This window comes from Buceros rhinoceros, unplaced genomic scaffold (genome assembly GCF_000710305.1).
Source record: "Buceros rhinoceros silvestris isolate BGI_N320 unplaced genomic scaffold, ASM71030v1 scaffold34810, whole genome shotgun sequence".
In the NCBI taxonomy this organism is placed as follows: Eukaryota; Metazoa; Chordata; class Aves; order Bucerotiformes; family Bucerotidae; genus Buceros; species Buceros rhinoceros.
In genome coordinates, this window is record NW_010388442.1 from 40297 (window position 1) to 55229 (window position 14933).

At 38.5% G+C, this 14933-nt stretch overlaps 1 protein-coding gene across 1 annotated transcript in view; it reads right to left on the minus strand.

Moving 5' to 3' along the window:
• The window catches only part of TXNRD2 (thioredoxin reductase 2), a gene marked incomplete at its 5' end in the record, with an annotated part of 29925 nt that extends 15713 nt beyond the window's left edge, over nucleotides 1-14212 (minus strand). The window contains 10 exons of the mRNA XM_010145950.1: nucleotides 3935-4109; nucleotides 5821-5912; nucleotides 6282-6301; nucleotides 9597-9667; nucleotides 10195-10257; nucleotides 11306-11384; nucleotides 12218-12292; nucleotides 12610-12754; nucleotides 13407-13463; nucleotides 14147-14212. Of these exons, the coding sequence (XP_010144252.1) occupies nucleotides 3935-4109; nucleotides 5821-5912; nucleotides 6282-6301; nucleotides 9597-9667; nucleotides 10195-10257; nucleotides 11306-11384; nucleotides 12218-12292; nucleotides 12610-12754; nucleotides 13407-13463; nucleotides 14147-14212 (843 nt within the window). The remainder of the gene's footprint in view (nucleotides 1-3934; nucleotides 4110-5820; nucleotides 5913-6281; nucleotides 6302-9596; nucleotides 9668-10194; nucleotides 10258-11305; nucleotides 11385-12217; nucleotides 12293-12609; nucleotides 12755-13406; nucleotides 13464-14146) is intronic.
• Nucleotides 14213-14933: the final 721 nt, after the last annotated feature.

The window sequence follows — 14933 nt, forward strand, 5'->3', positions numbered from 1 at the left end:
CTCAGCAAATTCAGAACAAAGACCCGGAGCCTCAGCAAATTGCATCACATTAGTTATCTGAGATCAGCTAAGGTATGGTATTTTTTGTTGAATAGTTCAAAGGATAAAAAACTGGATGGCAAGATTTTGTCTGCTAAAATTAATCTAAAGCCCATCCCCTCTTCTATAGGGGCTTGCAGAGAAATGCTTATAGATCACAGCAATATTTTACCATATGGGACTTTTCAAAGAAAATCTCCCACCAAAATTTCTGTTTTCTTAGTTAATCCAAACTGATTTGGTTTTAAGACTTGAAGAAAACTCCTATAATAAAAGAAATCTGTACATAAATTTATTGCTATTGAACAGCAAGGATCTTACCTTACAGCCCTACAAAACATACTGGCCAAGCAACCAGTCTGACACAAAGGACAATAAGCTTGATAGCACATGATGTGCAACACCCAGTACCTGTTCAGCTTTTACACTCAGCTAAAGTTGTAACTCATTTTTACAGCAAAGATTGTATTATGTCAAAGACACAGTGGCTTTCCCTCTAAGCTTATGAATGCAAAGGAACTTGAGAATGGCTGTTTCACTGCTCTTGTCAGGAAGAAAACTCTTCTTGTAAAGCTAAACTTAAAATCTGCTGCAGGTCATTGCTCTTTCTGTTAACAATTTACTAGCACACTTCCTCACTTTCTTTGTCAAACTAATTCTAGGCTATTTTGTAAACACCTGCTTAATTTAATCATCTATTCAGTGTTGCTCCTGTACACAGTAAAGATCCTATTAGATATGTAGTAACTCAGTATCTTTTCTAATTTGTGAATAACCAGATTCCAGTTACAGCAGTGATCTTTTGCCATCTATTGCAAATTCAAGTGGAAATATTACTTGCCAATTCCTTTTATATATTAGCTGTGTTGCAACTGCAGCATTCAATCCACAGGTTTCAGTCCTCCAATAGCTGAAAAACCCACTCAGCTCTCCTACAACTTTGCCCTGCAGTAGCATCTCTTCATAAAGGCATCAGTCTCTACCCTTTTCTTTGGATGAAGACCCTATGTCCAATCTGTGCATGCACGCACTTACCACTGCTTTGTAGCTCAGGTATATTGGGTACCTAACATAAATAATTATTTTGTGTGTCCTCTAGGGCAGGGGGAATATTATATAACATTAAAAGTTTATTGGTTCCATATTGAATGAAGAAAAGAATCTCAAAAGCTTATTATTTCAGGAAATTCTCACAGAAGTATAATACAGAGCACTAGTAACACACAGAAGGACATTACAGGAACAGACAGGCAGAATCAAACAAAGGCCAAGAGAGACCTGTTTCACTGACCTGGAATACGAGAGGAGAGTCATTCAGTGAGGTAGCATGGCCCATAACAGTTACCTACAAAAACTTTGGACTGAAACCTTTCAATTACATTAAAAGGTATCAAAATAAGGTTTTTTCCCCTCAAATATTTTGAGTGGATCACAAAAATTACTAGAATAGCAAAGAGAGCATTGTGCCTGCTTTTATAGGCTTATCTATACAAGCAGAAAATTACATGTTCCAAAAGATATACAAAACTCTTCACAGAAGCACATGCAATGTAATTTTTTTTCAAAGGGCCTACATTAAGAGATAATACTATAGCTTACCAAACTCAAGCTATGTCCCACTGTCAGGAAATATTTTTAACATTATTCATAAAATCCTACTAAAATTCCACAATGTGCTTCCTTCAAAAATGAAGGAAGTATCTACTGTAATTCAGGCTACAATTAGTTAACAATAGTGGCTGCATTTTAACTAACCCTACAAGCTGACTTTCTTCAATCAGTATTGTAACTGGCACTTCTGCAGACAGGAAATCCTCAACACCACCAAGTTTCCCAGCCTATTATCTGAGACACCTGGTGTGGGTGTGTTGATACAGAGCAAAACAATGAATCCTATCGACTGCACATCAATTAACCACCTTTAACTGTTAACGTATTTAATCCTTCAGGGTGTAGTGCCAATCTGTACACAAAAAAAAAAAACAACCAAAAAAATAAACCCCAAACCAAAACAGAAATCTCAAACCCTTGAAGTATTTCATTTTGCAGTTTTGAAATATGGATTGTAACTCAAATCTATGACAAAAATTACAATACATAATCCTCCTGTATCAAAACAACTGAGTTGCAATAGTATATCATGCAACCTTATTCATTATAATTAACACTAAACCAAGATTTTTCCCTATTATTTAAATTTAATAGCTCTTTGTTTGACAAAAGTAAACAAAATGACCTGACAATTGACCCTCGAATTGAGGTGTGGCTGCACCTCAGCATACTTTTACCAGAAAGCTTGAGAAAATAAAATACAGCAGTTAGAAATCCACTTCTCAGATACATTTTCATCTCACTTCATGAATATTATTCTGCAGTTTTCAGGACTGTCACACCTCCAGATAGCATGACAGTGGGTTTTTTTGCTCTAGGCAAGCACTAGTGTCTTCGGTTCTGGTGAGCACTATTATAGGCTGTTTCCACAATTTATAAGAGCCCATTGCACTTCTAAGAGAATAATAATCACAGTAAGTGAAAGAAAATGTTTGTTACAACACAAAATCTGCTCTCTGTTTGGGGTATTAGGAAGATTTAAAGCTGACTTAACCAGGAGAAAGGAAAAACAGGACCACAGATTTAGTCCACTGGCAAAATGTAAAATGCTGTAAATTATCTGTTCCTGTTTCCTGTAATGGATCTATTCTATGACCACAAGAATTTAACTTCATCTCTTATCAACTGATGAAAGAATAACGCTCCCCTACTACTCTATAAACAGTAGTATCAGATGAAAAGAAAAGCATAAAAATTAAGTAGCTAATAGCATAAAAATGAAAAGAAACTACTAAAGCTGCTATAAAACTGATGGTTCTTCTCCCATCAAGACAGATTTCTTGGGCAGTAAGTTTAAGCCTATTTACCTTGTTCACCAGATATCATCTGTTTGCCAAATACCACTGCCACGTTTAGCCATCCGTTATTTATCTAGAATTCCAAATATTCATAAAGCTTTAGAAGCACAGAAGCCAAGAGGCTCCTATTCCGGTGCAGTCCATCTGAACCAATGTAGGAACTGAGGGCTAACTCAACAGCCACAAACAAGCAGCTTACGGACGCAATGCAGAAAGAGCACTTTGTTCCTGCAGCCTGGAGCCTTGTACCACACAGCATTCGGTGTGTTAATCCTTACAAGAGGCAGTAGCATTTGACTCAAAGGAGGAAAAAATCAGATTTCATTCCCATTTCAGGTGATTATGCTTACAGCCATTTGACACAAAATTCTTCTGAACTGATTTACTCTTGACTCAGGCATTGCACATTGGTTCCAAGGGGTCTGAGATACATGAAAGTTCCTAACCTGATTTCAAAAAGCTTTGAAGTTCCAAGGTTCCCTGCAAAGGGCTTGGATTTTTAGGGACAATTACTTCTGTTTCTCAGAATTGGATGATGGCTGCAGCAACAAGCAGCACAGTTTAGAAAAATTACTAGAAGAACTGGTATCCGCCTGAACAGGAAAATAGAAACTTGTAGGGAACAGCTTCAGGAACAAGTCAAGAGTATGGAGTTAGAAAACACTACTTGCACCACAGAAGTTGCTGGAATTCATGCTCTCACCCTATAGTAAAGGGAAGACCAAATGGTCTCCCATTTATTGCAGCTCATGCAAAAGTAATTACCACGGATTTCCTCCATTCACTGTAATTTTCACATGTTTTTAGATTGTAAGTGAACAAGTCAGGCATGCAAGAAAAGAATTAAAAAATTATCAATGTTTAGGTCACAAAATACTTAATATTAAAAAAAAGGGGTGAGGACAGTTCAGCCTCACATAACATGAGAGGGGACTTCATTTTCAGAATGAAAAGCACTGCAAATAAACGTTAATAATCAAGTTTACCTACTGCCCACATCACTGTGTCAAAGGAATCCGTTTCTTCTGTGCCCAGGTCAGTATTTTTCCAGGTGACTTGCAATCTGTTGTTCTCCAATTTTTCAACTTTCATTGGGAAACATCTCTTTAAGAATTTCGTGCCATAAGATTCCATGTGCTCAGTTACTAAAGATGCCATTTGCTGTTGAGTAGGGGGGGAAAAAAAAAAAAAGGTTTTTCTTAGATATATGACCTTCCCTCAGCTGTCTTTATGAAAACCCAGTAGATACACTGTGCATTTCAAACATTCTTTGTCATTTAGTTACTATGCAATGTCAACACATGATAATTTACTGAGCCACTATGACCCGCAACTCCATCCCGAGGCATCTACATCTGAATATTCAAATTGTTTTCAAAAAAGTAAAACAGTGTATGAATAAAATGGTGTTTAAAAATCATTTGTTGCTTATACAAAAATAGCATCTAGAGCATATTCAATTCAACATTACCATAATTGTCATTTCCTGGCAGCTTGGTGAGAATTAAATACTTGCATAAAGCTACGGAAGAAAAATATTTCCCTTTTCCATGACACCTGTCATTTCTCTGCAATGACTATGAATCACTAAGGTTTCCTGGAAAATTCTACTACAGAAAGGAAGTAATGCTTTTGTCCTAAAAGCCTGTTTGAAATAATAGATGGCAGTCAAGTTGTAAAATGTCACATTGACAGGTTTATCCAAAGATGTCATTGCTCGACTGCAGTAATTCACACTGCACTTTGTCAAAGAGTATGTTCATTACCTAAGGGATATTATCACCAAACCACTCACTCAGAACATCTACATGCCAGCTCTCAGCTTACAAAACTTTGTTTTCTAAGTTGATATTAACTAATATGAACGCAACAGCAGGGTTGTATCACTTCAGAAAAATGATAGCTCACTAACCAGTTTCCACCAGACTCAGTGTGGCTACAGACTGAACATAATTATTTTATCTCTATTAATACTTTCTTCACTTTGAAATGGTCATTGTGCTCTTTCTGCCTACAAAGGGTCAAGTTCTCACAGAAGGCACTACTCTAAGTGTTTTATGAAGTGCACACACATTCTTCATGCTATTCTCTTCTTGTTCAGCTCTCACGCTGTTACAGGAGTAGATTTCTTCAGTGATGAGCACAAATCCGAGGACACATTCTTACCCAATGTTTTGCAAACTCTGGTACACATACATTTTGAAGAAGCCACTTCAAGGTGGTGTGGCTGGCATGCAATTAGGAGCTGTCACTACCTGCAGAGGTACTTGTCGCTGCTACTTCCAACACCAACGCTCCCTCCTCAAAAACTGTTACACAGGAAAATAATTTTTCTACACACCATGTGTGCAAAGAAGATCTTAAAAACAAGCTCCTAATTCTAGCACTCTTTCATCAACTCTGGCCTGTAAATGTTTTGCACTATTGCAATTAAGCATTAAAAAAATCCTCATTCATGATACCAGGAATAGTTAAGTTAATGTGCATTAATTCCCATTCCGAAAACACTATTTTCAAGTGATTAACATGATACAGTCTTCGTTCTTGAGGCTGACATTTACCAAAGTTGAGAAAAAATTTTTTGGAAATCTCAAAGAAAAAGTTCACCCCACATGTGAATGAAAATCCAGAACTCTCTCACTGTTTCAGTGAAGTAGTTCAAAGCAGTGTTAGCATCAAATCTTGGCAGGGACTGAAGGTTCACAATCACCTTTAACATACTCTCCCTAGATACAGATCTAGGGACCGAAAGGACTATCAGGCCATCAGAGAAATCAGCTAACCTGTTGGATGAAGACTATGAACAAAAATAATCAAATAAACTTTTTTGTATATTTGATATATAAGGAGATGCAAGATATTCTGTACTCACCTGATCAAACTCACGAAGTGGGATGCTTCTCATCATGACAGTAGTGTCCAATCCAATGCCCGTTAGAAAACCAGCACACTCAAGTGAAACATCTGATGAAGCATCAGTTAAGAAAATATAAACAATAATTTCATACAAATGCAATATAAAAAGGTAGTATACAAGTGGGCTTTTCACTGAGTTCTCCTCACACAGCCATCTTTACTTTGCTTTTGTTGCATAGAATAAATCTCCAAAGTCTTAGAATATTTTCCTCATAGAGATAACATTGTTTTTAAAATCCTAAGAATTTATCCTCAGCTGACCTTAATTCCCATGATGCTACTGCACAGAAAACTATTACTATTCTATCACCAACTTGACTACAGGGCATGAGCAAAGGAATTCCAAAGGCTGAGCTTTCAGAAAAGACAGCTATGCTGCTTATAATCATAAATCATCACAGCTTTTTCAAAGGATACAGCTGGCTCCAACAACCAACCTGTTACAGAAAAAGAACAAAAGAGTAAAGCAGTGAAATGAGCCTCTGCATATTTCTGCACAACCAAAAATTATTTTCCGAAGTATGTATAGTTACAAAATTACAGGTTTGAGGAGTAGATCCGATGTCGGTAGATGGGAAGAAAGAACACAGCTTGCCAACTCCAACAGAAGCAACAGTAAAACACGGACTTATTTTATTAACAGAATAAAAAAAAGAACAGGTTATAAGACCTAAGGAATTGCTTTTATGTTGTAAAGAGACATTTAAACACATTCTGAAAGTCAAAGAGAAAACAAGCCATGAAAAACTCAGAGAAACTAGCAAGGTTAAGAGGCATCACAAATATGTCAGTTGTGTTCTATGACTGTCTCTGCTGGAAACATCTGGAGTGGACACTGACAGGTTTTTTCCCTCTGTGCCTTTTGCTACCGATGCCTTGTCTTTCCAGGGCATCTTGGCAACATTACCTCTGAGACAGGAGGCAACATACAAACATACAGACAGACAGGCAGCAGTCTTGTCGGAGCTCAAATATATCTCAAAATCTCAAGAGATACCTTAATGACTAAACATACATTTTTAATAATTTTTTAGAAAATGTAACACAATCAGAAGTTAAACACGTTTGAAATTCATCACCTTCCTATCAAGTAGATTGCAGTTCCCAATATAAGATTTTATTCATCAATTTCACTTTGATTTATAACCATCTGGTTTTCAATCATCCTATTTTTCCAAATGGCAAATATTTGCCCTTCCTGTCTTCAAAAGGTTGTGTATGCAGTTACAGAAAATCCATCTAATAGATTTACCTAGACTAGTATTTACCAAACACATACATTTCAGATCTTAAATAAAACTCCAGCTCCCACCTCCTCCTATATTTCACACCCTTTCAGCCAGGAACATCACTAAAATTGCCCATCAACACTTAATTTATGAGGTGTATGAGCTCTCCAGCACTGCAGTTTCCATGCCTGTCCCCAGATGCCCTATCCTCTCTCTCTGCTGACCACATCCTCAGCTCCCTGTGTCTGCTGGTACACAAAAGGCAGAACTGCTCCGGAGGTAAAAGTGGGTCTAACCAGCCAGTCCCTGACACCCAGCTGCTGGACAGGCTGCATTCAGCTTCCTTTGCTGTTCATGTGTGATGCAGACTTGTTAAAATCTCACAGTCTGGAGATGCATTCCACCATCTCCTAGTTTCTAACAGATGCTTTCAGACTTCTGAGAAGTGCAGACATGGGGGCTGCTGCGACGTAAGCCCCAGGGATGGCAGAGTCATCTGATGACACATGATTTCTCACAGAAGACCCCAGATAACATCTATCTATCCTATAATAAAAACATACAACTTCTGAAGGTGTACAGTTGAGCTAAAGAGATTAAAATCTGCCAGTCTGGGGTTTATGTTTGGCAAACAATTTAACATTGAGGGAAATAATAATTTTTTCCAGCATTAGGGCATCTGATTAATCCACGAATAGCTGCCCACCTCCTGTTTTAGCATGGGAAGTGCTGCAAGAAACCACACACTGCCCATAAAGAAATATCTACTGGCGATTCACAGGCAATAGAATGAGAATATTTGTAATTTGGGCATATATTTGTTCTTCTTTTTCTTTAGATGAAAAATAGATGCCAGCTGGCACTTGTAGTATCAGCACCACATTCTTCACAATTTCTGCTACAACGTAGAGGGTTGCTGGGCATTGTCAGTGACTACTAGAAAAGCTGAAAAAGGAGAACCCAACCTCATTCACACCTGCTCAGTCTCTCACTCATTCTGAACATATTTCAAGTCATATTTTCAATTCACTCTGCCAAAACCCTTCATCTCAGTAGCGAGAATTTCTTCACAATGTTTGTATATTTAAGGCACTTTTAAGTTGGTTAATGCTTTGCTCTTTTTTTTAAAATATGAATAACTGCAGGACTGACAGTTCTACAACCCCCAGGCATGTAATTTGTAGCCGAGATATGTATATTTGGAGAGGGACAAAAGAAAGACTAAGTACAACACAGCTCAGATTGAAAACAAAAGGTGTAAAACTGAACCTTGGGAATATTTATAATAGAAATAAATCCGACAGAAACAAACCTTTAACAACTCCCTCCTTCATTTGCTAGGACACAGCCTGATGAAGCACAGAAATGCTACTGTAGCCCCTGCAGGCTTATTTTGACTAAATCTCAGGAATGCAACATATAAACATTAGACTCCCACATTACACTGTTACAACTTGCATTAGCAGCAACTGGACAAAAGCCGCATTTTCCCAGAAACATCTCACAGGGATAAATCTTACATTTAGTTTTTGTGGGGAGTTTTGGTGGGGTTTTTTATTTTTATTTTATAAAACAATTTCCTCTCATAAATCATGCTCTCAAAATTCAAGAGGTGACTGATATACTACAAACAGCAGCAAATTTACTTTCCTTTTTAAACTGTACCAAGGAGCCTTGTTTACCTATTTGATGTTTAGCTTAAAACAGTGCTTTTTTTATATTAGAAAGTCACAGTCATGAATGGCAGCTCTGCTTTCTTTCAAAACACCAGTATTATCATTTCAAGTCTCTTTTTCTCATATATACTTTGCTTTTTCTGGAATTACTCAATAAAGAAAAAAATTGTCTTTTCTGACTTTCATGCTAGCAAATGTGGATTTCCTATCACAATTATTTGCATCAAGAAATCACCTTGTAGTGCAGTGTTGAACTGGACTCTTACTGTGCTATGGGCTATGAAAAACAAAGACGATAGCATTTTAGTATTTCCATTAAACATTCTTTTTTTTTTTTTAGTATTTCAGTACACAATAGCTCCTAAGAATAAGAAAAGGCAAATATCTCATCAAGTTTTCTTTTGCTATGAGAACTGCCACCACTGACTTAAGAGAATATAAGATTATGTTGGAGTTTCTTTCCTAATTGAAGAGCAATTTCACACACACTGGTAGCAAATAGGGGCAGTACAGCCTTTACATAAGCTTATGCTGCCCTCTTGTGACTTACCTGTACAGTTGCTACAGCAAACAAGTCACCTTAACCTAAGATGGTGAAAATTGATATTAAATTTGATTTTAGAAGAGTATTTTGTAAGAGAGGATGGGGGAAAATCTGTTAGATACTAAGAAACGTTGGTAATGTGATGCTGATGCATAGCAAAACAAATTCTCAGAAGGAAAACAGAAGGACAATAAAATTGGTGTATAAAAAGCAATTTTGAACATTTCACCTTGCCATAAAGTACAAACACCAGCATCTATCAAGCCATGGTAAGATAACTTACGTTTTTCCAGGAGATGTTTTTAACCAGAACAGATCATCACTTGTGATTCCATACTCCAGGGCACCTGCAACCTAAGATCACACAGGTAAGATCTTGACTCTACAATGCAAGTTCTAGCAGCAAACAAAAGCCAACAGCAACTTGGGCTGTACTGGCTGAAGGATAGCCAGCAGACCAAGGGGAATCGATCTGGGGGTGCCCAGATGTGTTATCAAGTCTTTGCCTTTGGCGATTTTCAAAATCTGACTGCAAAAAGCCCTGTGCAACATGATCTGATCTCACAGCTGACTCAATTGCAGACCCCAAACTCCTTGAGCAGGAGGTAGAACTAGATGACCTCTAGAGGTTCCTTCCAGCCTGAATTATCCTACAGCTCTAAGCAACATCAACACACTTAATATCCATAGAAAACAATTTGCATGAATTATTTTTCTGAAAAGCCTGTGCTTTATATAAAATACAATTTTTCACACGACACAAGTACAAAAATCTCTCGTATGTTACTTTATATTTACATTCTTTATCCTCCAACATCCATTATTATCTGCAACAAAACCAGCAAAGCCATTGGAGCTGTTAGATGGCAAGTGTAACTTACATGCACAGGGTATTTTGGTCTTCCTCCAGTAGCAATGACAATATTTTCTGCAGTAACAATGGTCTAAAAACAAAAATACAAAATCAAAATCAAGCACTTGAAATCCTTTTATCTGTCTTTGGATTCTATCTGTGTAGAAATGAGTGATAAATCAGAAAGCTGTCACTACCATTTGCTATTTATATGACATAGTATCAGCAATGCATTAAAAAAAGGTTGGAGATAAAATAAACTAACACAGACAGGAGTTTATGCTATAATTCTCTATTAGTTTTTGTTTTAATAATAAGCTTACAAGTGTTCCTATACTGGACAAGATTCTGGTAACTACTTGAAAGCAACGGTTGCACATGAACAGTAGCTTTCTAAAATCAGCTTTTGCTTAGGACAAAGCACAGGCATCACAGCAGGTGAATTCTGTTGATAAGGCCTGGAGTTAAGGTACCTCAGAAGTGGCAGGTTTTTAGAAGATGCTAGTCATCTACCCCAAAAAACTTCTGTTCTCTCAAGCTGATATTAATCAGAAACATTATATAGTTACTCTCAAAAAGGTGTTAAAAATGCATGTTGAGTTTCTTACTAAAAACGCAGAAATGGCCACCATTCTGTTACATGGCCCAGCTGCTTGAAGCTCTGCGTTCAGTATAATTGCCTCACCCCGCACCCCTCCTGCTCCTCCCCCAATTTTGTATTAGAAAGAAAATCACCCTTACAATTCACCTGAAGGAAGAAAACATCTCAGACTGATCTAGTGCTCTGAGCAATAAGGAGATGTTGGTCCTCTTTACAGCTCTGTAAGCATCTATCAAAGCAAGATGACTGACCCAAAAAAACCCAAAAAACTTCTGTCTCAGCATTTCCATCTGCAGAGAAAAAGTAATGGCATCTAACCGACAGGTTAGAGGTTAGGGACTTGATAGGCAACAGTCAAGATCATAAATATATTCCCTAGGTGGAAAATGCAAATCTCCCTCACAAAAAAAAGAATTACTGAATACCTAAAGCAATTTGCAAAAGTACAATCTAGCTCTCCGTTGACCTGAAAACCAGCACACGAAGACCTGAAATGTTTTAAGTGAAAGATACTGCAGAACTCGGCACAGCAGCTCACCTCTTCACCTGCTTTTGTTAAACCACGGATTGTATGTGGATCAGAAAAACTCCCTTTCACGTTGAAATATTTCACCTTCCTGTTCAGAAGAAAACAGCATCATAAATGCACACTTAACGAAGAATGAAATACAATCAGCTCCTTTTTCCATATCTGAAGTGGGGACAGCAAAGAGGCATAGAAAAGTAAAAGGAAGAAAGCATCTCATTTCCTAGGATTGTTTGCAGCTCTGTCACATAATTTAAGTTACTTAATTCTTGTGTCACGGTTAACTCCTCTGTACAGCAGAGTACCTAACCTTGTAACATGCTGTGGGCTGGGTATTGACCTGTCCAACAGCCACAGCATTCCTGTGACTCTCTCTAACATTACTGACAGACTGCTCATTCGGGAGCAGACGAAAGTGACTCAGCGGGAGTCTCAAGACCGGTACCTTTTAAATTATCTATTAATACAATTTCTCTATAAAAAGAACTGCTTGCTGAAAAACTTGGAACGATTTCTGCACTGAAAGCAGAAATAGCAGCCGCTCTAGTGTAAGCTATGGGCTTGTATGGCATATAAATATTGGGGGACAAGCTTGAAATCATCTTGAGGAACCCTGACAATTTCATACTAATGCAAAACCTCTCCAGATTGAAGAGAGCATTCCCTGATCATAAAACTGCTAGAAAGCTTTCACATGTTGTCACTTTCAACCATTATTTTTCAGAAAAGAAAAGGAAGGGGGAGGAAAAAAACAAACAAAAAAATCACTTACATTGGCAAGGGCACTTACAGTCCTGAACTGAAAGGACTTACAAACTCAAAATACTAGCTCTAATGAGAAACTCCAAAGGCAAGTCAGCAATTCTACAGGGAGAAGAGCTCCTTGACTATGAAAAGAAAGATGAATTTCAAAATCTTATTTACTTGTCTTGTAGTTGCACTCTGTGTCCCCAGTTCAAGGATTTCACATAATTCTGAACAGCTTGTGCCATCACAGACCTATCACAAAACAAGAAACTAACCATGAAGTCATCTCATTACAAATTCATGTTATGTAAGCCAAAGATACAGGCAATTGCTAGAAATTAGGAATGTTCTACAGCACTTCTTGTTATAAAAGTAAATTATCAAGTCCAAATCAACATTAATACCTGCCCTGATAAACCAGTAAATACAGTTTTTTGTTTTAAACAAGAAGCATTCTAAAAAGCTTCATGCTAAATTCACTTCCCTAGTCGTCCCCAAATAAACACTAACTGGGAAAAGTTGTCACGCATTTGCAGCACACAGGAGTGGATACGGGCAATAATCTTTACCAGGTATGATGAACAGGTTGGGCTATATTCCAGCCATAGTGGTGGGCATCTTTAAGAGCACTCCCTAAAAGGGCTGCTTGATGCATAAGCTTTTTAGGAATGCAGCCAACATTCACACAAGTTCCACCAAGTCCCCATTTGGTTCCTTGGGAAAAAAAAGAAAAGAAAAAGGCATCAGGTTAGTATAACTTCATGCAATTGGGTTATTTACAGAAATAGGTTGTCCATGCAATTAGTTAAAAAGTTCTGGAACAACACACAGTTTGCTATCTCAAATTCCTACTAACTCATGTCTCCTAGATTAGTTTCTAACTCTGCCGATGTTCCTTTGTTTTGATAAAAACCATCTCTCTCTATTCTTCTTCTCAAATTCAAAGGATCTCAAGACGTTTCTCAGAGCTCTGAAGATCCAGTTACTACACAGTCACATTTGCTTATTTGCATTTATGTAACTTATTTTACCTATTGCATTTGAAGAGCCTCAACATGATTCAATTCATAATTTTTAGAAATGATGACATTTTGACAGAGACAATATTCTCACATATTTAAATCCAAAGTCAACTGCAAATGGTAGCATCAAACACTGCTGACAGGCTTAATGCGCAGGGGAAACAGGCAGAGCTGGGACACCACTGCAGGGAAGGAGCAGTACAGCGAGCTAGGCTTAAGGACTTCTACTGCAAGCAAAGCAGGCAGCACGGCTTCGGCCACTCTGCTGCCTGCAGCAATCTGCTCACCCGGGCAACCATCTTATATACACATCCAAATACTATCCTTGTATTTCTCTTTCACACCTTGCGGAGAAGGTTCCACGTAATCCAAAACAGCCACTTTCTTTCCAAACTGAGCAGCTTTAAAAAAAACAAGACAAGGTATTCAGAGGGTGAAGAAACACATAAACGTGAACATTTTTAGAAGCACAGGTACAGACAGAGACTACAGGAAATGACAGCTGGTGGATTTTACTATCTCAAGAGCCAGGCTAGGGACCCAGGCTGCCTGCGTAGTCAGCAGGTTCTCCAGAAGTCACTTAATAACTTAGACTACAGCCACCAGCTTTCACCAACCCTAAAAATGCAATTTGATCCCAAAAGAGATGTATAAGAACCTTGTGGGTTGTTGAGCACATTACACTGAGTTACAAAGGGGCAAAGTTCTCCACACCAGTTAAACAGCTCTTGGAAACGGTCTGAAGCGACTGTTTTAACACATAAAGAAGAAACTTATAAATAAAAAAATTACGGTTTCTATGGAAGCACTCGGAGTATTTTGCAATAACAGGAAAAGCTCATTAGATTTTCCCATGACAAAAGAAAAAGCATTTTTTTAAAAGCTTAATAGGAAGACGAAACAAGATCACCCCACCTGAGAGTATGAACTAATTTGCAGATTAACTGCATGGAGTTAATGATTAATGTGCAGGTATACTATATTTCTTAAAAAGCTTTAGCATTATCAGTAACACTTCTCTCAGTTTCCATAAACATCACTTAAGGTAAACCAAAACCTTTGTTAATTTTTTATCCGAACAAACCTTCTTTTGCACAAGCGAGGCCTCCAGAGCCTCCACCAATTACCAGGAGATCATACTCATTCTTTCCTGTGAAGAGGATGCGAAAAAAGGAAAAGAGAGGCAAGGAAGATGAGAGAGGTATGTAAGATGGTAACACCAAAAAGTCCACTATATTTTACAATAAATTACTGCTGATTTGGGTTTTCCTTACTTTACTAGAGCGCTGTGTTTTTTGCAGCATCCCAAAGCATTCCCAAAAAATCATTAAACTATCTAGTCTGGTTTTGTGAATGAAATACAGAAAATCAAGCAATTCAAAACAAGTAAGGAAATAGATTTTTACGCAATGTCCTAAGCAGCTCTTCCTGTATGACTAGACAGCTGCAGGTGGGATCCAGTACAGGTCTCCTGCTTCTGCAATACAGGAGCAAGTTATAGGCAGAGGTTTTTCAGCAGGGTCACCTTACTGGACTGGCAAAGCTTAGTTTGCAATGTAGACTTTGCAGGGCGTGGTGGAGCCTTCAGAGGGAAGCTGGCCCCTTCTGCCACCTCAGCCTGCCCTCAGGTGAGCGCGGTCTCCCGGCGGGTTCTGGAGCGCCAGCAGCCCGCAGGCGCGCAGTCTGTTAGCAGGGACGAGCCCTGCTTTGCTTTCAGAGGTCTGTCAGCCCTGCAGGGCGGGCAGCGAGGCCCGCAGCCCCAGCTGTGCCACCACAGGGTCTGGCACTCGGGCGGGGGAGGCGGGTACCCCCCGGGCGTTGGAGGTAAGCCCTGAGGAAAGGCTTCGCTGCCTCTCGGGCTGCGCGGTACC